General features: G+C 37.7%; 2 protein-coding genes and 1 pseudogene across 5 annotated transcripts in view; 1 reads left to right on the top strand and 2 right to left on the bottom strand.

The window, feature by feature from the left end:
• Positions 1-23673, top strand: part of LOC127510642 (gastrula zinc finger protein XlCGF26.1-like) — a 172765-nt gene that overhangs the window by 34430 nt on the left and 114662 nt on the right. The gene's annotated exons all lie outside the window — the stretch shown is intronic.
• LOC127510633 (gastrula zinc finger protein XlCGF7.1-like) overlaps positions 1-23673 on the bottom strand; it is a 101774-nt gene that overhangs the window by 20350 nt on the left and 57751 nt on the right. For 2 of the 4 annotated variants that reach the window (XM_051890460.1, XM_051890459.1), the window contains one exon: positions 17032-19054. The exons of the other annotated variants lie outside the window; for them this stretch is intronic. In XM_051890460.1, the coding sequence (XP_051746420.1) occupies positions 17664-19054 (1391 nt within the window). In that variant the 3' untranslated portion in view covers positions 17032-17663. Of the gene's footprint in view, positions 1-17031; positions 19055-23673 lie in introns of those variants that run through there. 4 annotated transcript variants of the gene reach the window in all.
• On the bottom strand, positions 6994-11942 carry LOC127510619 (tripartite motif-containing protein 16-like; annotated as a pseudogene).

The following is a 23673-nucleotide window of genomic DNA, read 5'->3' as shown; positions in this document are numbered from 1 at the left end:
GAGTGGCTTGACACAAGGAATGCGACAACTGAAACCCATGTCTTGCATACGTCTGTGCGTAGTGGTTCTTGAAGCACTGACTCCAGCTGCAGTCCACTCTTTGTGAATCTCCCCCACATTTTTGAATGGGTTTTGTTTCACAATCCTCTCTAGGGTGCGGTTATCCCTATTGCTTGTACACTTTTTTTTCTACCACATCTTTTCCACCACATCTTTTCCTTCCCTTCGCCTCTCTATTAATGTGCTTGGACACAAAGCTTTGTGAACAGCCAGCCTCTTTTGCAATGACCTTTTGTGTCTTGCCCTCCTTGTGCAAGGTGTCAATGGTCGTCTTTTGGACAACTGTCAAGTCAGCAGTCTTCCCCATGATTGTGTAGCCTATAGAACTAGACTGAGAGACCATTTAAAGGCCTTTGCAGGTGTTTTGAGTTAATTAGCTGATTAGAGTGTGGCACCAGGTGTCTTCAATATGGAACCTTTTCACAATATTCTAATTTTCTGAGATACTGAATTTGGGATTTTCCTTAGTTGTCAGTTATAATCATCAAAATTAAAAGAAATAAACATTTGAAATATATCAGTCTGTGTGTAATGAATGAATATAACATAAAAGTTTCACTTTTTGAATGGAATTAGTGAAATAAATCAACTTTTTGATGATATTCTAATTATATGACCAGCACCTGTACTTTTATTATCACTGAAATACCCCAGAAAGCTTGAAGAACACAGATAAATCATATATTGTCATATATTAGTCACATTTAATCAATCAAAGCGTTTCAATCTTCTGTTTATTCAGCTACAGCGATTTCCTGGAACGACGTGTGTTATCTTTCTTCTGCGGGTGTAGTGACCTTTACTTGATTTAAAATGTTTGTTGGTCACTTCTTGGGTCCACTGGGAAAATTTTAGACAACTCTTTGTTGACTCCTTTATATCCATTAAAAGTCCAGGAAAATGAAGTTGATCACAGTTCATTTATTAATCTTGAATGTTACAAAAATAAACTGATGCAACTTAACGTTGAAAATAAAATATAAAATAATTCAAGCTGTAAATTATAAGAGCACCATAAAACATTGAAGAGGAGAAAGAAGGTCTAAGGACCGTGTGCTCCCAGCAGACCACGCATCTCATTAGATACCTGTGGCTTTATCCTATGGTTCGCCCTGTAGAGGGCACACACAGACTCCAGAAAACATACAAGAAGGGACAACATAAAACAATATGGTAAAACCTATAAATGGCTCCTACAGCGGGGCATATTTGAAGGTTCAGCACAAGAGCGCCCTCTGGCTTTCAGATAGAGCAGCATTTAGCAGTGCTTCACTGATGAGCGGCACAAAAAAAACAAAAAAAAAACCCCAGCCAATTGCCAAATCGCATGCGGCTTTATTTCGATTAATCGTGCAGCCCTAATGAGATGTCACAGTGATAATACAGATAATAATACAGTGGGTATAGGTCAGTGACAGTGGCTCGTGCACAGATGAATGCTTCAATCTATTGCTAAGTGCTGTGGAAACTCTCTATTTGTTCTGGTGAAATCACAAAATAAAATGCACACAAACATGCCCCTCTCTTGATACACAATCACTGATGAACACATTTGGTTTTAATGAGGGAAAAAAACTATATATGTACGGATTAGAAACCAGAACCTCTGACATGCTTGGCAAAAGTTTTACCACCAGACTTTTAGAAAACACATTTACAGCAAATCTGTGGTGAAGAATCAGTACAAATAAATGATTCTGATGTCAGGATGAAACTATAGCATTAAAAATGTTTCTATGAGTTCTGTCAATAAATTTAACTCATTGCCTTCATATTCTGGACTACAGCTTTTCTATACATAGTATGCTTTATTAATAAATTGTGTGCAGAGTTTGGTCTTTTAATATCACTGTCTTGCATTAAGCAATGTTAAGCCCGAGTAGTGTAAATGTAGATATTAGATACAGGTCACTTTTAAAAGAAGAGGGTCAACAAAATCGGATATAGTCAAAAAATCCGAATTTGGCATAAAGACCTGTTGTGTAAATGCAGCCTAAAGCCACGTTTGGCACGATGAGGCTTTATTAAGGAGGAAGAAATCCAGCGTGAACTGGAATGTTGTAATACTTAATGTCGCGAAATCTCCACGGTACTTTAGACCGCTATGGAAACGCAGCAAGCAATAGGTCTGGGGGAAAAAAGTTCCTGGAAAATTGTTCTGGGTAATTTCGGTGGAAACGCGACTTATATGTTTTAATGTCTGTTGCTTTGTTCCATTAAACTGGTGATAACTTGTATTTGTCTTTGTTCACCTTAGACCTGATGCTGCTGAAAGAAGAGAGTCAAGATCTGAATGAAATGGAAGAGAAAAATCATGATTTCACAACTGGAGAAAAATCTTTTAGTCGTTCACGGATTAAAAAGACTTCCTCACAAAAAAAGGCTCAAAAAACAGGAACTAGAAAATCTAAAGTCCACAAGAGAAATCACAAAGGAGAAAAGCGTTTCATGTGCTCTCACTGTAGTAAGAGTTTGAGTACTAAACTAAGCCTCAAGACTCACATGAGAATTCACACTGGAGAGAAGCCTTACACCTGCATCCAATGTGGAATGAGTTTTAAATACAAGGTGTCCCTTGATATCCACTTGAGAAGTCACACTGGAGAGAAGCCTTACACCTGCAAACTGTGTGGGAAGAGCTGCTCACTAAAAGGAAATCTTAAGACTCACATGAGAACTCACACTGGAGAGAAGGGTTTCATGTGCTCTCACTGTAGTAAGAGTTTCAGTACTAAACTAAGCCTCAAGACTCACATGAGAATTCACACTGGAGAGAAGCCTTACACCTGTACCCAGTGCGGAATGAGTTTTGCATATAAGGTGTCCCTTGATATCCACTTGAGAAGTCACACTGGAGAGAAGCCTTACACCTGCAAACTGTGTGGGAAGAGCTTCGCACAAAAAACAACTGTTAAGACTCACATGAGAGTTCACGCTGGAGAGAAGCTGTTCGCCTGCCCTCACTGTGCAAAGAGTTTCACACTTAAAGGAAACCTTAAGGTTCACATGAGACTTCACACTGGAGAGAAGCCTTTCACACCTGAAACGACATTTGCAAACTCATTCTGGAAAGAAATAGGTTGTTGTCATTGCTGTGGCACGAAATGCAGCTGGAGGGCAGGAAGTGATTTTTCTATATAGGAATCGCTATAACAAAGTCAAAATTCCTATAAAATTCCACAAGGAGCTTTAATTTTTTTTACGTAACTTTGATCATTTTTTAAATTTTTTTTAACTTTTTGACTTTAATAGCATTTTGCGTCTGCCGATGCTGATACCTGCTTACCTTTTTGTTTTTGACTTGGTTAATTATTCACATTCTCCATGGTATTATTTGCAGGGAAGAGAAGCTATTTTATCCCATTGCATGATTATTTGGTGTTTTCACTTAAGTTTTGTAGAATTCCATTCACAATAGCCGCGTTACCATTACCCTTTAAATTGCACAAATTGAAACTGTGAATTCAATGGAAACATGTCAATTTCGAAAAAAATCCTATTCATCACAAAAACGTTTTTACGCTCGCATGAGGTGGTTTTTCAGGCAATTCAAAAGAGGAATATTCACAAAACTGCAATGGAAACATGTTTTTCGCATTTACAGGTCACATGGCGTACGTAAAAAGTCACATGATCATTATTTGAAGATGGCGCGGTATGTGTGAACCGAAGATGAGACAGAGTTCTTTCTTAAACTAATTAAAGACAAACAAATTAAACAAATATTAGATTTGAAGCAACAGAGAAATGCCATCATTTACCAAGACTTGGAAGCAGACATGAAAGACAAGGGCTTTGACAAGCTGTGGCAGATGTTACGGTCCAAGTGGAAAACTCTAAAACAAAAATATCTTTCAGAGAAGAGAAATCTTGTCAAAAGCGGGGCTGGTGGCAAGAGAAAAGTAAAATTCAGGTATTTCAACTTAATGGAAGAAATACTTGGCCATAGACCTATTGTGACGTCGATGAACACCGTTCTAAACAGCCTAGGTAAGGCGAACATTCTTTTTTTGTTGTTGTTTGGCAAAATCTGATATAACATGTATTAGCCTGGCCTGTTTTAGGGCCCATCCACACGGAGACGAGTTTAGCTGTATACGCAAAACTTTTGTATCGGATAGGTGTTTCGTCCAGATGGATCCAGCATTTTCAGAAGGTGAAACCGATATTTTTTGAAGTCCCAGAGTGGATAAATCTGAAAACAACGCCCGTTTTCGTGTGTACAGCCAATCCTTATATTTTGTGAAGCGATGGTGTCATCACCCCACGTGTCCACCCTAGTCAGACGCCGCTAACAGCACAAAACAGCGACAACAACAACAATAGTGGACTAGATGCTTGTGTTCATGCTACAGAAGCTACTGAGCCAAAATAAAGTGTTATTTCTAAGCTTTACTAAGGTTTGTATACAGCGCTCAAGGTTTATGTGTATGCTCCAAGTCTTATTCTCCATTTTTAGTCTATCTCTGTGGCAGAATTACAGCGCCGCATACTGATCTGGCATGTATACTACATCGTTTTGAGTCAGTTTCAGTGGTTTCGTGTGTACGCGGATATTTCTTGAGACAAGGAAAAAAAAAGATTGGATAGGAAAAGCTCTGGCTTCGTGTGGATGTAGCCTTAGTTTTACAAGATGGGTTGTTAGCCTCGAGCTTTGTTTATGTAAAACTTTGATTGTTCCAATGATAATTCATAAGCTAACAAGGTTATTGCTTACTTTTTAACATGAGAAAAATTAAGAATTACACATTTTCTACATTAAAAAAGAACTATCAATCAAAAAGGAAAAGACATGAAGATGATCATGTTGATATTTCATAGTCTGTAGATAATAGAAAATTAGACTAATACTCATAAATACGCATATTTATTGTTTTAACTGACTATTACAACAAATGTTAACTGTAAGTTATGATAGATTTTTTTTTTTTTTAATAAATAGCTAAAATGTTTTACAGTCCACTGGCAAACATACATTCTGTTTTCAATCAATTTATACACCCAAAGGGGCAATGTATCCTGGGGGATACAAACATTAAAATCAAAAATAAAAGTAATGTTTTTTAAAAAATCAATTTTTGTTTTTTTATTTGTGTCCTAATAAGATGGAAAATAGAAATAAATTTATTTTCTGATGTCTTTTTATGGTCTTGTTTTTTTAGGGTTAACAGGAGCATCCATGCCCATGACCCCAGATGATGAACCCCCAGATACTCCAAATGTTCCAGAGGAAACGGAGAGTGAATCATCTACACCTTCAGCTCAGGAGAGCTGGAGGCAGCCAAGAAGACGGAGATCATCCCTCCAGATGAATATATTGAAGGAGCAGGCGGGGTAGGATCAAGCCTTCCTCAGCACAATCACTGAGGTGCTCAATTGTGCTGTCCAATGTTTTGAAAGGGCGACAGAGGCAGCTGAGCACCATGCTCGTGCCCTTGAGGATATAGTTGCTCAGCACCCCTTCGTCCGCCAGCAACCCCTTTACCTTCTACAGCAGGGATCAGCAAGTAAGTTTGGCATAGGGCCAAAAATAATTTTCGCCACTAGATGGCGGGCCAGAACATAGTCAAAGGAAATTAATTGATGAAAAATGCAACTAGAATTGCCTGTGACAGAATGTTACAGTGATCTTTTGTAACTGGTAGTGAGCTGTTACTCTGTGTTAAATCCTGTAGTAGGACAGTCATTAACAAAAAGCCACATTTGTGTGGCGGTGTCCAGGTTTCACACTGGATAAATTAATAAAGCAGAGTAGTGACACATAGCCTGGCAAGTATCTTCATTGACAAACTTGCAACACAGACCACCTTGCTAAAACACACATACTATGTGGGAGATGCGAATGGATAAAAATAACTCAAAAAATAAAAGAGGACTTGAATAAGCCCATTAATGGCATGTTTGAGTCATGCTCTTAACGAACTGTGTTTTATTTCCTCTTTCCATATTGTAAATAATATATGTGTATCATTTTAATTTGCTTGTTCCACAATGGAGCCTAACTTTTTGTAATAATTATTTGACGTAGCCAACTTTTACACAGAATTATTCCTTGGTATTCTCACTTACTAAACTGCAATTTTTTTAATTGTTTGCGTGTGGAAGGTACGCTATTACGTCGTGTGCAGAGTGATGTTAACATTTAAGCTAGCTGGTGAGAGAAGATGGCACTATCAAAGAGTCTAAAGAGGAAAGTTGACAGCGAAAATAGGACATAGAAAGACAACTATACGTTCTTACCTAGTTTTGTGAATGCAAAGCCGGTGTGTCTTATCTGCAATGAAGTTGTCATTGTTTGCAAAGAATATAACACCGTGTCAACACCGGACGCAAGCGGCGCGATGCATCAAAAGATAATAGAACCCATTATAATTGGTGATATTGTCTACACTGGATGCGTACTTCTGACCTGGTGAGGTCTGAAGACACGCTCTGATGCCGGAAGTGATCGCTCGCGCTCATTGACAAATACACGCAAGAGATCACTTCCGGCATCAGAGCGTGTCTTCAGACCTCACCAGGTCAGAAGTACGCATCCAGTGTAGACAATATCACCAATATCGTGCCGCTCGCGTCCGGTGTTGACACGGTGTTATATTCAGAGTGCGTTCAGACCTCACACACTGGATGCTCAAGGCAGTTGGACATAGTGGTGTTTTAGAGGTAAAAAATTATATAAATACTGTTCAGTTTCTCACACAAACCGATCGTTTCGTGTCTTAGGACATCAATGTGTCGTCACGAGCCGCAGGGTTTAATTTGGATTTGTCTGTGCATGTTTTTTTGACTCTTATAGATGGAGTTCCCATTGACATGCATTATACGACTGACAGACCGCAACGGTTGGAGTTAAAAATCATCATTTGTGTTCTACTGAAGAAACAAAGTCACCCACATCTTGGATGCCCTGGGGGTAAGCAGATAAACATCAAATTTTCATTTTTGAGTGAACTATCCCTTTAATGAGTGCTCCACCAGAAACAAACCCACAACATTGTACACTTTTTTTTGTTTTTACTAACATAGAAACCTTTTATAATTATCCTGTCTTCAGTTTATTCCTTGTTTTATAGGAAAATGTAAACTATATTATCGACCAGCTATAATCTACTAAATGCAACTTATTAATCAACATTAATGATTAACATTTACATCATTGATTTCTGTTCCATGTAAAGCTACATTGATACAGTGTGTATTGTGAAAAGTGTTATACAGATAAATTGGACTTTTACAACAATTATTCTGATATGTTATGTCAATGACAGCTGTAGTATTAATGTAGAGAAAATAAGAGACTATAACATTTCACTGTTACTGATTTATCATGCAGTTCAAAGTATTATGGGTAGAAACTCTCTACAATCTGTTCTGATTCATCAACAGTTTCACTGATGATCCAACAAAAGCATAAATCCCAGGATACAGAGGCTGAGTGAATGTGGTCTGGACTGTGTGGATGAGGCTCATTGTGTCTCCAGAGACGCTGTAGAAGGACAGAGTTCCTGCACTGTGATCCACATACACTCCTATTCTACGGCTGGGCGCTACAGGGAGTTCAGTCCGCATGTTATTATGCATGAATAAGTATCTGGAGGGAGAGCAGAACAAACTCCAGGACTCAACATTACATCCAAACAAACACTTATTACCCCATTCCTTCCGGTTGATGCTCTTATATGACACTGATATATCCACACTAAACACCCCACTCCACTCAATCTCCCAGTAACAGCGTCCACACACACTTTCTTTACACAACACCTGCTGATTATATCCATCAAATCTGTCTGGATGATCAGGATATGGCTGCTCTGTGAGAGTACCAGTAATCAATCTGTTCCTCTCAGACAGACAGAGGTGTTTATTCACTGTGTTTGGATCCAGGGTGAGCTGATGGGAATCTGATGGAGATAAAACACATGACAATCAGGAATTATGAATCTGTCTGATCTTTTAATGTAGCTGAACTCATGGTTTATGTTAAGTGTATCAGCAGTGTCTCAGTACAGCTTACTAGATACCCCATGCAAATCATTTACATGATTAATTATAAAAATATTTTTTCAGGAAGCACATGAACACACTCAGTGAGTTTTTGTGCTCGTTTTCTTAATGACTTACATTGTAGGAAGTCGTTCCTGGTCCTGGGAACTGTTGGTGAAAGTGACAGTGGGAAATCAACAGACATGAACAGTGTAATTACCATGTAAAGAGAAAATTATTGCTGCATTCATTCCTAAGACATTTCTAATATGATCTTCTACGTGATATGAGATGATGGAAGACTCATTTCTGAGAGCAGATTAATCTACAAGACTTTACCTCTGTCAGAGATCTTCTTCAGCTCCTCTTTGCAGAAATCCTCCAGTTTGTCTCTCATTTGACGGACAGATTCTTTCACGCCATCAAAAGAGGAGAGAGAACTGAAGGGATTGTCATTTACATCTGTAGATTCAGGAGGAGCTGAGAGAGACTGGAAACTCTACAGAAAGCAGAAATCAAAACTGACATCACATCATTGCAGATTGTAGGGTTGAGTATATTTTTCAAGGAAGAGCAGTTTAAAGGCTATGAGTAGACTGGCCATCATTTGTAATTATTGAACTATTTTAATTATATGTAAGTGTGAACTCACGAAACATAGTTTAAATTAAATATTTAATGAAAAGGATGATGGAAAATCTAGTTGGGTGGAAATTGTACCATCAAGTTCACTGATTTCACTACAATAGGGGCTTTCGCACCGGAGGAACCTTTTCATAGTTCCTAGAACTACTGGCGGAAGTTTGTACCGCAGGTACTAGGAATAATTTTAGTTATAGGAACTCCTATTCTGGGGAGCTAAATTAGCTCTTACTTCAGAGTAGGGTCTAACCTAGCACAATAGCAACCAGTGACATAAGTGTACGTTGATTGGCCAAACACATACGGCTTCTGGTATTTTTTAAAAAGCCATGTATTTACCTATTCCACGTACATGGAAAACAGCAATAACGGCATTTAACTGTCTGTGGCATTGTGTTCTTTCTCAGGCTCTGATATGTAACACTGCAAGTTTTCTTAGGAAATTGTCTCGTAGCCCTTATTCATCTACAGTCCATCTCCGTTATCATGAAACCCACAAAACAACAAAAACAGCTCCTATCACAGCATCCTCTGTTCTCCAGTTGTTGATGTTTGTAAATGCAGTGCTAAATGACGAGAAATTAGGGGAGAAATTAGTTCTCGGGAACTGCCCTGGTGGCTAGTTCCTAGAACTACATGCTGTGAAAGCCACTAATTGGAAAGAAATATTTGGTAAAGTTTAAATATCAGTGAAGTGAAGTTTTGAACAGTGACACTAGTGACAGAATTCCTCACAACACTGCAGTCAACTGCTCATTCTGCTCTCATGAAATGTTTCTATGTGAGTCTCCAGGATCTTGCTCATGTCTACTGTGATCCTGTTCTTCTAGATCCTGTTACCTGCAGGAAATGGATGTGATGGTGTGTGTGTGTGAAAGCTGCTCTAGCTCAGCATCTCTCCTCCTCAGATCATTGATCTCATGCTCCATTTGCTTCAGTCGTCCTTCAGCTCGACTCACTGCAGCCTTTTCCTGATCTCTGATCCACCATGTGACCTCAGAACAACTTCTCTCAATAGAGCAGATGAGATCAGTAAAGATCTTCTCAATGTCCTTCACTGCTGTCTGTGCAGAGCGCTGTTAGGACACAAATCACAATTACGCTGTGGCTTCAGTGTGTCTGAAAGAGCTCCAGCACTAGAGGAGAGTTCTAACTGCTCTTCTTTTCCAGACTCACCTTATGAGACTCCACAACCTCTCTCAGCTGATGAATATCTTTCTCTTTCTGCTGGATTCTCTGCTGGACCTTTATCTGAATCTCTTTCAACTGGTTCTGGAGGACAAACCAATAACATGAAATGTCACATAAAACTACTATCACTAATTCATCATGTGACCAGTTGATATATTAACAGTAAAGAGGTGAGCTTAGGGGTTAAAGATCTAGGTTCAATACACTGATTAGTTGAATAAACAAAGCATAAGTGTCAGCATTCATCAGTGCCTAGTTATAAAGGGATAGTGAATAGATTAATTTACCCATTCTCCTGTTTCAAGCTTTTATGATTTTCTGTTGCAGAACACAAAGATAGTCTGATGAATTTCTGTTTCTAGCCCAAATCAAAAATCACACTTCGATAACATCAAACCTCATTTGTTAAAACATGTCACATGACTAAACAGGTTGCCACATTTGATTTGGGTTCTGTATACATGAGCTGATCAATGATTTGATTTATGAGCGATTTACATTTTGGTCTGTTCAACATGCATAGTGATCATATTGCTTCTAGATAAATGCTTGATAAGTAAATTGTGTTAGAAAGTTAAAGGGTTAGTTCACCCAAAAATGAAAATCTGTCATTTATTACTCACCCTCGTGCCGTTTTACACCCGTAAGACCTTCGTTAATCTTCGGAACGCAAATTGAGATATTTTTGTTTAAATCCGATGGCTCTGTGAGGCCTACATAGGGAGCAATTACATTTCCTCTCTCAAGATCCATTAATGTACTAAAAACACATCTAAATCAGTTCATGTGAGTACAGTGGTTCAATATTAATATTATAAAGCGAGGAATATATTTTTGGTGCGCCAAAAAAAAACAAAATAACGACTTATATAGTGATGGCTGATTTCAAAACACTGCTTCAGGAAGCATCGGAGCATTATGAATCAGCGTGTCGAATCCGCAGTTCGGAGCGCCAAAGTCACGTGATTTCAGCAGTTTGGCGGTTTGACACGCTATCCGAATCATGATTCCACACGCTGATTCATAACGCTCCGAATCTTCCTGAAGCAGTGTTTTGATATCGGCCATCACTATATATATTTATATATATACTTTTTTTTTTTTTGGCGCACCAAAAATATTCTCATCGCTTTATAATATTAATATTGAACCACTGTACTCACATGAACTGATTTAAATATGTTTTTAGTACTTTTATGGATCTTGAGAGAGGAAATGTCATTGCTCCCTATGTAGTCCTCACGGAGCCATCGGATTTCAACAAAAATATCTTAATTTGTGTTCGGAAGATCAACGAAGGTCTTACAGGTGTAAAACAGCACAAGGGTGAGTAATTAATGACAGAATTTTCATTTTTGGGTGAACAAACCCTTTAACTATTGCTTTAAGTTCATACCTGTTTCTCTGTCCTCTGTGCTGCAAGTGATACAGTGTTGTGGTTTTTATGTTCATCCATCGTACACAGCAGACATATACTTTGTTGATCAGTGCAACAGAAAACCTCAAGGATCTTGTCGTGTTTCGGACAGATCATCTCCTGCAGTCGTCCAGTGGCTTCAGTCAGATTGTGTCTATTCCCTTTAAAGAAACTCTCATGTTGTTCAAGGTGAGTTTGACAGTAAGAGTTCAGACACTCCAGACAGGACTTGACGGCTTTGTGTTTTCTTCCAGTACAGACGTCACACTGCACATCTCCAGCTCCAGCATAACAGTCGGCAGGAAGTTTAGTCCTCTTTAGTTTCTCCACCATTTCAGCCAGAATGGTGTTTTTACCTAAAACAGGTCTTGGACTGAAGGTCTGTCTGCACTGAGGGCAGCTGTAGACTCTCCTCTGATCCTCCTGATCCCAGAAGCCTGTAATACAGATCTTACAGTAACTGTGTCCACAGGGAATGGCCACTGGATCCTTGAGGAGATCCAGACACACTGGACAGATGAAATCATCTTGAGAAAATCTGGCTTCTGCCATTTTACTGCATAAATACAGAGACACAAACATACAACAGCTCAACTACACTTCAGTTTCTATTTCCCTGAACTCAGAAAATCCCCTTTTCCTGCTTTTGTGTTCGAGTGACGTGTGTAAAAGAGGTTTGTCTGCAAGTCTTAAAGTCACAGAGAATAAAACGTCCACTATTCTCAGAATACAAGTTACAGAGAAGCAAGCCAACACCCTTAAAAACCGCAGTAATGGCTGCATCCTGATTACTACACTTGTACTGCAAGACTGAAAACTGTGTCCAGATTTATCCTTAAGTTTTCACTTTCATGAAATATTATATCTGGGGCTCTAGCCCTGAACATTTTTTCAAAAGCCCAGAATCTTTGAGTTTCTAAAATAACTTAAACTTTGTGTCATTTCTCCTCACTCTCAATTGACAGCATGTTTCACTAAGACTCCACAAACCTAAATACTCCATGAAGAGCCAAGTTATCCCGTTACCTGCAGAATGGTTCCTCTTAAAGGGGTGTCAGAAAGAGCAGTATGAGTCCCTTCAGTCTCTAAAATCATGAGCTCATCAACCATAGGTCGAAGAACAACTACAACAACAAATCCATATTTCTTTAATTCATCAGAATGAAACAAAGTAATAGTACGGATGTTCAATGAGTTAAATTTGGTGGAAGATTCAGTAAAAATAAAATAAATACAAGAGTTTATGAATGCTCCAAAGTGATTGGCTACCTCAAAGTCAAATTGCTGCTGAAGCTGTATTGCATGTTTGTCTTGTGAAAAAGATGATGATAAGCACATGGTGATACAATACAATACAATATTTATTTTATAAAGCACATTTAAAAACAACCAAGGCCGACCAAAGTGCTGTACTGAAAAGAATAAAACTATAAAATAGAAAAATAAAACTTCCAATAAAGGAACACTCAACAAAAGAAGACAATAATCAAACCTATAATCAAGTATTAAAAGCCAAAGAGAATAAATAAGTCTTTAGAGCAGATTTAAAGGTGGAAACAGAGGGAGCTAATCTAATGTGAAGAGGTAGACAGTTCCAAAGTTTTGGACAAAAGTGCGATCGCCTCGTTTAGATCAAGGCACAATGAGTAGATAGTAATCACTGGAGAGACATCATTATAAAGTGAATTACAATAATCTAGACAAGTTGATACGAAAGCATGAATCCCCATTTGGTAGTTAGGCTAGGATAAAAAGCGTTTCACTTTAGAGAGTTGACAAAGATTTGAAAAAGCATGATTTTACGACAGTACTGATCTGTTTATCAAATTTTAGGTTGTGATCAAATAGAACGCCCAGATTTTTAGCGCATTGAGTTTCATATGGGGCAAGAGAACCAGAGTCAACATCAAATACACTGTTTTCCTTAGGCCCATATAGAATAGAATTTCATAGAATAGAATTTGCTTTATTTTCGTTTAAATTTATAAAATTACTTGAAAGCCAAAGCTTAAGTTCTTTTAAACAGGTCAACCTTTTTTATCATTATGTTTTAAGGGAAAATAGATCTGAGTATCATCAGCATGATGAAAGGATACACCGTATTTATCAAAAATTGTAGCATGTACAGGGTAAACAGTACCGGCCCGAGGATTGATCCCTGTGGAACTCCACAGTTGAGAGGTTTACTAGAGGAGGCCTGATGACCAATAAGAACACTAAACCATCTGTTGGTCGGATAAAAATGGAACCACTGTAAGACTACGCCACGAAAGCCCACAGATATCTCCAGACATCTCAACAGGACCTCATGGTTGGTCGACCAAATCAAATTCAGCACTCAGATCTAATAAAACTAAAGCCATGAATTTCCCAGAGTCAGTTTCTGTAAAAATATCACTTGAAACTCTTATAAGGGCAGATTCAGTACTGTGTAAAGCTTTAAAACCAGATTGAAATGTTTCATGAAGAGAATTTACAGCCAAGTAAGACTGTAATTGAGTCAGTACAACTCTTAAGGATCTTTGAGATACCAGATCAATAGGCTCAAACTCAGACCAGATGGAAGAACACAATGGAACATCAAGCATAGTATATACTGAATTAGACAACTGAGATCTTAAAGTTGCGATCTTATCTACAAAAAACTTTCCAAAGTTGTCACAGAGAAAAGTAGAGGGCTCTAAAATGGAATGCACAGAAGGATTTAAAACAGAGTTAATAGAAGAAAAGAGAACTTGGTTTATGACAATTGTTTGTGATGAGTTCAGAAAAATATTTGCATTTTGTTTTTTTGAAACAAGTTGTAGGAGTTTTTCAGGATTTCATAAGAAATCTTTAATCTGTCCTTTTTCCACCACGTCTACATACCCGTCTAAGGGAACGTGTAGTGTCAGTGTGCCAGGGCACTGGTACGGGCTTATGATTTTTGTACTTCAAGGGTGCAATAGAATTCATAAAATCTGCACAGGTGGAATGTTTAGAACCATGTAAGGGTTATTCACTCAAAGACGCGATTTGTTTGTGTTATATCAGGGGAAAGAATAAAAGTCAGATGATCGAATGCCTGCTGCTCTGTGTTTTACTTTAAGCGTTTTTTTAATTATTAATTAATTATTCCCTTTTCTAATGGTAATATTTACATACCTTTTCTGATCTTGTATTTCTTTTTAAAAATTCAACCCTTGTCATTTTCTGCATGTATTTTAGCATTTGTATGGTTTTGAACTTATACCCTCTCTTTAAAAAAAAAAAAAGTTTTTTATTTATCCTCAAAATCTCGCTCTTTATCACAGATCCTACATAGCCTTTGAAATTGCCCAAAAGGCTTATTATTTATCAATTTATTTATTAATAAAACCAATACATCAGTCATACAGCGCTATTGTGGCTGCGGTTCATAATGTGTCGCCATGGAAATAATGAGGTATTACGTTCTAAAATAAGAGTCGCCTTAAAATCTATTTCTAAAAACTTGCTTTTCAAGGAAAACTGGGTTTGTCTATCATCTAATCAACCCCCTTTTAAGGACACAAGGGTCATCATAATTTGCTTTTTAATAAATGCTGACCAAAACTTTAGTTACGAAGAATATAAGATGGTAAATATTTAATTGAAAACACCCATTTTAACATTAATTTTTGATGTTAAATCCACTATTGTTTTATATAGTCTATACAGTATTTAATGCAATTACATCAGAAGTACCTCTAATTAAATTACAGACAAGTTAAGAGTAATCCCTTACTTTACTTTTTTCAAGGGAAAATTAAATTACAGCAATTAGATTACTTAACAATTAATTGGACTGGAAACAAGTAAGTAAGAAAAGCATTTTTTGCAGTGTGGCTCCTCGCTCCTTCAGCTCCACCAGGGACTATCATCCTTCTGGCTTCACTGGGCTCCCTTGTCCCTCCAGCTCCACCTTAGTCAGTCATCCATCTACCTTTGCCATGGACTTACGGGCCTCTGGAAGTGCCTCGTTCTTCCACCCCTTCAGCTCCGTCGGGCTCCTCCTTCCCTCCGGCTCTTGTCAGACTTGTCACGTATGTCAAGTAGTAGGAAAGCCCAACCAAACAATTTGGCCACTATATCTAATTCCAATGGTATCTGAACAGTTACAATACTTCATTGTGTGGGGCTGCTTCCACGTTCAAAGTCTGGTCACAAATATCTTCTAACGATAATGTGTGCGGCTGCGTGTTTTCTATGTTCCATTAATGCTAGAGTGATTACTAAGGCACTCACTACATTTTTTACACTCTTTGGCTTGCCAAAAACAATTCAGGTGACCAGGGAACAAATATAACTTCTTGTACATTTTCTCAACTGCTTAAGCAACTTAACATTAAGCATAACGTTTCCAATGTTTATCATCCTGAGAGTGCCATGTTACACGCTTATTTCTTTAATCTGGTTTTATAGGAAAAATTAGAAAAGTTTTATCCCTGGTGACAAAATATTGGTGGATCGCTGCAAGCTCATTATAGTGGTCATTACATGATTGAAAAAACTGTCGGACCAAAATTATGTTACTTATACACCTGATTGTCGTCAAAGTAATCATGTTAATATGTTAAAAACCTACCATTAGAGAAAACTGAATGTTGAAAAGTCAGGAAAATGCATTCTTTCCACTGCAGAGCCAGATGAAGTATCTGCTGTTGGGCTGGCTGCACTAGAAGAAATGAGTGAAGATGCAGAGGTAGGACCTTCCAGGTGAACAATTGAAGGTAGACTGAAAAATGTCTCAAAACTTGACTTCTTAAAGTGGTACTGGCAGACCTACCTGACTGACTGAACATGGAACATGGAACAGAAATTTCGGCCTTCGTGGCGCCTAACATTTCATTATTAGGTAATGGCTTTTGGGATAAAAACTTACCATTAATTTGGCAACATGCGTGTTTGGTAAGGCCACCATAGTCTAACTCGGAATAGCTGTAGGGAGGAAACCGGTTTGACCAGCCGCTGCAAAAATTGGTGCCATTTGTGACTTCCTACCTCCAACTGAAAGTAAACTATTGCACCACTTTTAAGGAATGGTAGGGTACTACTGCACATTTTGTAAAAACTTTGTGACTGTGGTGCAGGGGTCTCCAATCAGACCACTCTATACAGTTTGAGCCAGTGTTCTGACGTAGAACCCGGAAGCGCTGCACTGTGTTTAATACGTGAACAGCATAGGAGACTAACATGGAAGAGAAGCAATTGTTGAATAAAGTCATTATATTTGTTGGGGGGGGGGGGGGGGGGTTGCAGTGTATCAGAGGTCAGAAAGCTCTTGGATTTCATCAAAAATATCTAAATTTGTATTCCGAAGATGAACAAAGGACTTATGCTTTTGGAATGACATGAGGGTGCGTAATTAATGACAGAATGTGACGTCTTTTGACATTTGTCTCTGCTCTTCTTGTTAGTGCAACTCTCTGGGTTTGGTCTAGTTTTTCTCTACTCTCTTTATGAGACATTTGGTTGCATGTCATTGCAGATCCTGGAATGTCCTTTTTTTTTCTGGGTTGTTTGCTACAAACATCATCTTCCTGTCCCAGCTATGTGAATTTTAGTGTTTTTGTTGGCTTGCCTCTGGAATTTGTAACCTCTGTAAAAGCCTTGATGGGCTTAAAAGTATTCAGAACCCGTTATTTTTTCCATTTTGTTAGGTTGTAGACTTTTGCGAAAATGCTTTTTTCTCTTCAATATACAGTCAATACCCTATAATAACAAAACAAACTAGATTTGTTAAAACTTTACAAATTCATTAAAAAGAACAAACTGCAATATCACATACATTTTCAGACTCTGCTGTGACGCTTGAAATTTAGCTCAGATGCATCTCATTTCTCTGGATCACCTTTGAGATGTTTCTATGCTTTGACTGGAATAAATATGTGCATTTGGAAAGGCACATACCTGTGTACATAAGGTCTAAAAGTTGAAAATGCATATCAGAGCAGGAGCCAAGCCATTACGGTTAAAGGAACTGCCTGCAGAGCTCAGAAACAAGATTGTGTTGAAGCACTGAAGGTTCTCAAGAGCAGAGTGGCTTCCATAATTCTTAAATCAAAAAACATTTGAACAACCAGGGATTTTCCATTGGCTGGCTGCCTAGCCAGACAGGACAGTTGGTCTCATTCACTAATAATTGCGTACTCTCTTTGTATTTATACACACATTTTAACTTCTCAAGAAAACTTTCACAACACGTGCATATGCACATGAATTTATTCTTATGTTGATGAATTTGGAGTATTCTAAATGAGGAATATTTCTTGATTTCTTAAACCTCTTGACCCAGGCTCTGAAAACTGCAATTTCTTTCCACAATGATTTTGACGTTTCAGGTCTCTGTGGATATGTGGAACTTTTCTCACACTGAAGACATATGAAGCCTCATGTGACTTTTAAGGTTTCCTTTAAATCTGAAACTCTTTTCACACTGAAGACACTCGAAAGGCCTCTCTCCAGAGTGAACTCTCATGTGAGTCTGAAGGTTTCCTTTAAGCGTGAAACTCTTTCCACACTGGGGGCAGGTGAAAGGCTTCTCTCCAGAGTGAATTCTTATATGAACCTCAAGGATTGCTTTGTTTTTACAAGTCTTTCCACAGTGATGGCACATGAAAGGCTTCTCTCCAGTGTGAGTTACTACATGCCTCTTAAGGTGATTGCTGTCTGTGAAACTCTTTCCACACTGATGACATATAAAACTGTTCTCTTTTGAGTGAATCTTTGTGTGGTAATTAAGTGTTTCTTTACGTCCGAAACTCTTTCCACACTCATTGCATATAAATGGCTTTTCTCCAGTGTGACTTCTCATGTGAGTCTTCAGATTTCCTTTTCTTGAGAAGTTCTTCCCACACAGTTTGCAGATATAAGAGCTCTCTCCAGTGTGAATTCTCATGTGGGTATAAAGGGTTTCTTTACGTCTGAAACTTATTCCACACTGAACACATATAAAAGGCTTCTCTCCAGTGTGAATTCTCATGTGAGTCTTAAGATTTCCTTTTAGTGAGAAGCTCTTTCCACACAGTTTGCAGGTGAATGGATTCTCTCCAGTGTGAAGTCTCATGTGGGCATTAAGTGTTGTTTTATACACAAAACATTTTCCACAGTGATCACATGTGAATGGCTTCTCTCCAGTGTGAACGTTCATGTGATTTTTGAGGCTAACCTTATGACAGAAACTCTTTCCACAGTGATCGCATGTGAAGGGCCTCTCTCCAGTGTGAATTCTCATGTGAGTCTTAAGGTTTTTACTGAATCGGAAATGTTTTCCACACTGATGACACATGAAATGCTTCTCTCCAGTGTGAGTTTTTACATGATTCTTAAGGAGTTTTCTGTCTGTGAAACTCTTTCCACACTGATGACATTTAAAATAGTTCTCATTTAAGTGAGTCTTCATGTGGTAAGTGAGCTTTTCTTTACATCTGAAACTCTTTCCACACTGACCACATACAAACGGCTTCTCTCCAGTGTGAATTCTCATGTGATTCTTAAGACTGTCTTTTCGTGAGAAACTTTTCCCACACAGTTTGCAGGTGAAAGGCTTTTCTCCAGACTGAACTCTCTTGTGGACGTCAAGGTTTTGTTTTAGTGTTAGATTAGAAATGTTAGATTTGGTCTTTTGAGGTCTTTTTCGTGAGATCTTTTCAGACTGTGTAGATTTTTCTCCAGTCATGAAATCATGATGTTTCTCAAACTGATTTTTATCTTCCACTTCGTTGAGTTCTTGACTTTCGTCTTTCAGCGGCATCAGGTCTAAGGTGAAAAGAGACAAATGCAAATTAACACCAGTGCAGACCTGCCAACCTTGGAAAAATGTTTTGAGTACCATCAGTGTGACGGGATGGGACACAGGGTTTGAGGAGATGGGGAGAGAAATTTTCAACATATAAATTGGTTGTGAAGAAAACAATGCAGTCACATATTTCAGAATAACTCTTTTAATTAAAGACATTTACATTTAGGAAGAGACAGCCATTTGTGCACATGTGTAAATAATCTGACTTTTGAGATGCTATTTTGCATCATTCATCACCTCTACTTGCAGTGGCACTTGCTTTTGACTGCTTTCTTTCATAGCTTGCTGACTTATCCTTTCTGAGAAGAGCATCACTAAAGCGTTCCATGTGACAGACAGTCTTCTTTGCAGTCATGCTTACCTTTATTTGTCACTAAGGTGCTTATCATGTCAGTGCTCATGTTGCCTCTGTTCTGGGTCTTGTTTTTTGTAACAAGACTGAAAACCCTCTCGCAATCAGCATTGCTATGGAAGACAACCAATATTCCAAGCATTGCAAACTTAAATGCCTGGTGAACATGCAAGCTAGCCTGCAAATTACGTAGCGTTAGAATAACTTTATTAATATTAAAACATTATTGTTAAACATTTTCCAAAGGTTAGCAGGACTGCAGTCAGTCACACACCTTTGTGCTATTGATGTTAAAGCATTATTTTAGAGTAAACCCTGATCATAATCTAACCAAGGGTAATACTCATATATATTGTATGTCTGTCTTTAATTTCTTTGTTCTGCAAAAAAAAAAAAAAAAAAAAGGGCTATAGCCTAATACAGAGCAGGAAGAGCAAAAACAGCAGCTGATTCAGAATTACGGGTGAGAATGAACTCAGAATGTACAGAAGTTTAAATGAAAATGAACACAGCAAATCCAAGAGGCAATAAAGGAATCAAAACACACAATTTCATAAAACCACTCCACCCTGGGTTCGAACCCACTATCTTTGGATAAGGTGCTTACCAGGCATCTGGTTTTATACATTGAGCTACTTGCAACTTGCTACTTACAAATCACAGTAAATGTGTGCACATCTTGCGGTCAAGTGGCACAAACTCACACCAAATGAGTTTGTGTGGAGCAGCAGTTAGGGCTGTTCGATTCCTAAATTTTTGCAATAGAGTCTGATTCATGGTTCTGGAATCGATTGGAATTGATTCCAAGAAACAATTCCTCCTTCTGTTTTTAATTCTTTTTCGATTCTTGCTTTTTAGATTGAAGGAACCTAATCTCGCCATGACTACAGGGTATTAAGGTTGTAGAAAGTAGCCTTCTCATAATATGAAGCTGTATTAATAATATAAAGGTAAATTTCTATAGCTGATTGTTTTTAATTGTAATTTACATTAATTGTACATTACTTGTAATTGTAATTTTGGATGCATTGCACCTGAAATTGGTCATAGTCCATAGCCCAGCACAGCAATATTGATAAAAAAAAAATAATAAAAAAAAACCTTATTCAAGATGTAGGGCAGGCTATTGCATGGATGGAACAATTCAGATGAATGATGACGTTTACTTTAACTGTATGCTTTTCACAGAATTAATATATAAAGCAAACTGTACACTGAAATAACCAGAACATTAACAACAACGCTGGTAAGAGCGCGATTTATTTGTCAATCAGATGCGCATGGAATTTTTTTTTTACTATGGCAAGGCTCTCAGCCCCTGATCTGAGCTCTCGACGTGTTTTGTTTCAAATTATTGGCTGATAGAAAGAAAAGGATAAAAAAAAACGAGTATTTTATTTAAAATGAACATAATAAAGACCCTCGATCACGCCATTATTTATTGATACAAGTCCATGCAGGGCTCAAAATTCTAGAGAACATAAGCCAGTTTTACCGTAAAATAACCTCTGAATAGTTTTTTGAACTGGTTCACTGACATAAACTATCCAAAAGAACATTTTTGAGGAAATAAATCAGACTTCCAATCACTATTAGCAAGCAAGAGGCAAATTAATGATAGCTTTGTTGAACTGATAAAGGCTCTATATGAAGAGTGGATTCCCCTTGATGGAATTGATTCCAAACGCCTCGGAATCGCCTCTCGATTCCAAACGCCTCGAAATCGACCCTTTTTGGAATCGATTCCCAGCCCTAGCAGCAGTGACATGAGCCACTCTGAGACGAAAAAACACAAAACAATTCTGGAACTCTTCACTCTAAAACACGTGGCTCATCAAAATATTTATTTAAATCACAGCACTTTCACAATTGAGCGATTTCAATTTTAATTAGATTTATTGTTCAGCATTACATGAGCATTTTATAATTTGCATGGTTGAATGATGTCTTCCTCTTATCTGAGTAACCATGAATGACAGAGTATTTTAAGTTAAGCGCACACCCCCCATTTTGGCAAGTGGGGCATAAATGACATGCCCAAAATAAAATGTTGGTGTCATAAGTCATTCTGAATAGACACATAACCAACATATCTAGAAAGTCAACACTTGAGAGTTAACAGTTCAATACTCAGAATTACTTATTAATATGGAAATATATAAGAATCTATTTTTTTTATATTATGTGGCTGTGTTGTAGGAACTTAGAAACTGAAGCCACTAGTCTGCTCATACTTAATTTAAAATCTGAAGATGTCATCTCTAAAACTATGAATTTATGGATCATTTTCTCTAAGTCCATGTCATGTGAGTTTTTAGAGAAGGCTGATAAGGTGCTAATAAAATATTTTATTGCCTTTTAAAGATGAGGTACACGATACTTCAAAACCATTTTTTGGAAATCGGACCGTCACACGAACAATCAACAACAAACGTGTGTCAGCATTAGGGGATGTATGAGGGTCGAGGAGAGAGAATGAGCAAGGGGGAGATTTGAAGAAAGACTGCAGAAAGAGAGATGAGACAATACAAAAGAGGAAAGCTCAGAAGAATATCACTGGAAAATAAAGTGTTTTGACTGGGCAGGAGCTTTAGGAACCACTGTAATATTAGAAAAGCTTTCCAGCGCTGGAGAGAGCTAAGTGGGAAGGCCTAAAAAACAGTTGCTTTGATTCCGCTTCACATGTGAGTAACACTGGGTATAAAGGTTTTTTTTTTGTTTTGCTTTTTTTCTGGAGCTACTGTGCGGTTGGCAAATTACAACAAACTCTTTGTATTTACTATTGTGTACTGTATTTTAGTCATATAATTTTAAGTATAACATTTTAAGCAGCTAATCGCTACACCTGCTTAGCATTTATAATGTAAACATCCTTAATTGATATGGTAATACACCAAATCACATGAAAATCCCACACTGGTAGATTCAAAATGGTCAATATTCATATTCATGCATTTTATTTATATCTCATATTAACCATCCATTATCATTTATGGCTTATGATTTCTTAATATTAATTATGATTTCAAATAGTCACATTATCTTACTTGATGTACTCAATTACTATCATATAATCACATACTTACTCCTTATTGTACTCATTTATTATTTGATCATTGTATTTTCTTTAAAATACAATTTTTCAAGTGATCTTTAAGTGTTTCGAGGTAATGGGTCATGTTGACACTTGTGGTTAATGTTGGATGATTGCCATGTTCTGCCGAAGTAAAGGTATTCTCAGAATTGATGTTCCTGTGCACATGATGTAACTTTTCCTGCAATAATATTTTATACTCAACTAAGATGTGATATTTGAAATGTGTTAACGTTGCTATCCTGTTGTCAAACCGACTCTTTGGGTGCTATTTTTTACTATCTGGTGATGTCAACAGTCACGGGACCATAAAATTACCGCCAAAAAAAACAAAACAAAATAACGACTTATTTAGTGATGGCCGATTTTAAAACACTGCTTCAGGAAGATTCGGAGCGTAATGAATCAGCGTGTCGAATCATGATTCGGATAGCGTGTCAAACCGCCAAACTGCTGAAATCACGTGACTTTGGCGCTCCGAACTGCGGATTCGACACGCTGATTCATTACGCTCCGAAGCTTCCTGAAGCAGTGTTTTGAAATCGGCCATCACTAAATAAGTTGTTATTTTGTTCTTTTTGGCGCACCAAAAATATTCTCGTCGCTTTATAATATTAATATTGAACCACTGTACTCACATGAACTGATTTAAATATGTTTTTAGTACCTTTATGGATCTTGAGAGAGGAAATGTCATTGCTCCCTATGTAGGCCTCACGGAGCCATCGGATTTAAACAAAAATATCTCAATTTGCGTTCCGAAGACTAACGAAGGTCTTACGGGTGTGGAACGCCATGAGGGTGAGTAATAAATGACAGAATTTTCATTTTTGGGTGAACTAACCCTTTAATGGTTGTTATACCTTTTGGTTTCATTAAACTTTTTTTTATTATCAATTAAAAGTTTTAAGTTTGAATCTAGTAAATAAAGAATTTTACATCGACGTCATCGGCTGCCTGGATCTCATTACCTCAAATTTTTGCATCACACAATCCATATACTATCGTAACTGTGTTTATTAGCTTCTTGTTTCACGTGTAGAAATGTTTCTTTGGGTTTGTTTTTCGTGGAGGTCAGAAAATTGAGGGAAGCTAAATTAAATTATGACAAAATGAAATTGACCTAAAGA

Source organism: Ctenopharyngodon idella, chromosome 4, assembly GCF_019924925.1.
Source record: "Ctenopharyngodon idella isolate HZGC_01 chromosome 4, HZGC01, whole genome shotgun sequence".
NCBI lineage: Eukaryota > Metazoa > Chordata > Actinopteri > Cypriniformes > Xenocyprididae > Ctenopharyngodon > Ctenopharyngodon idella.
This window is presented reverse-complemented; position numbering and strand designations above follow the sequence as displayed.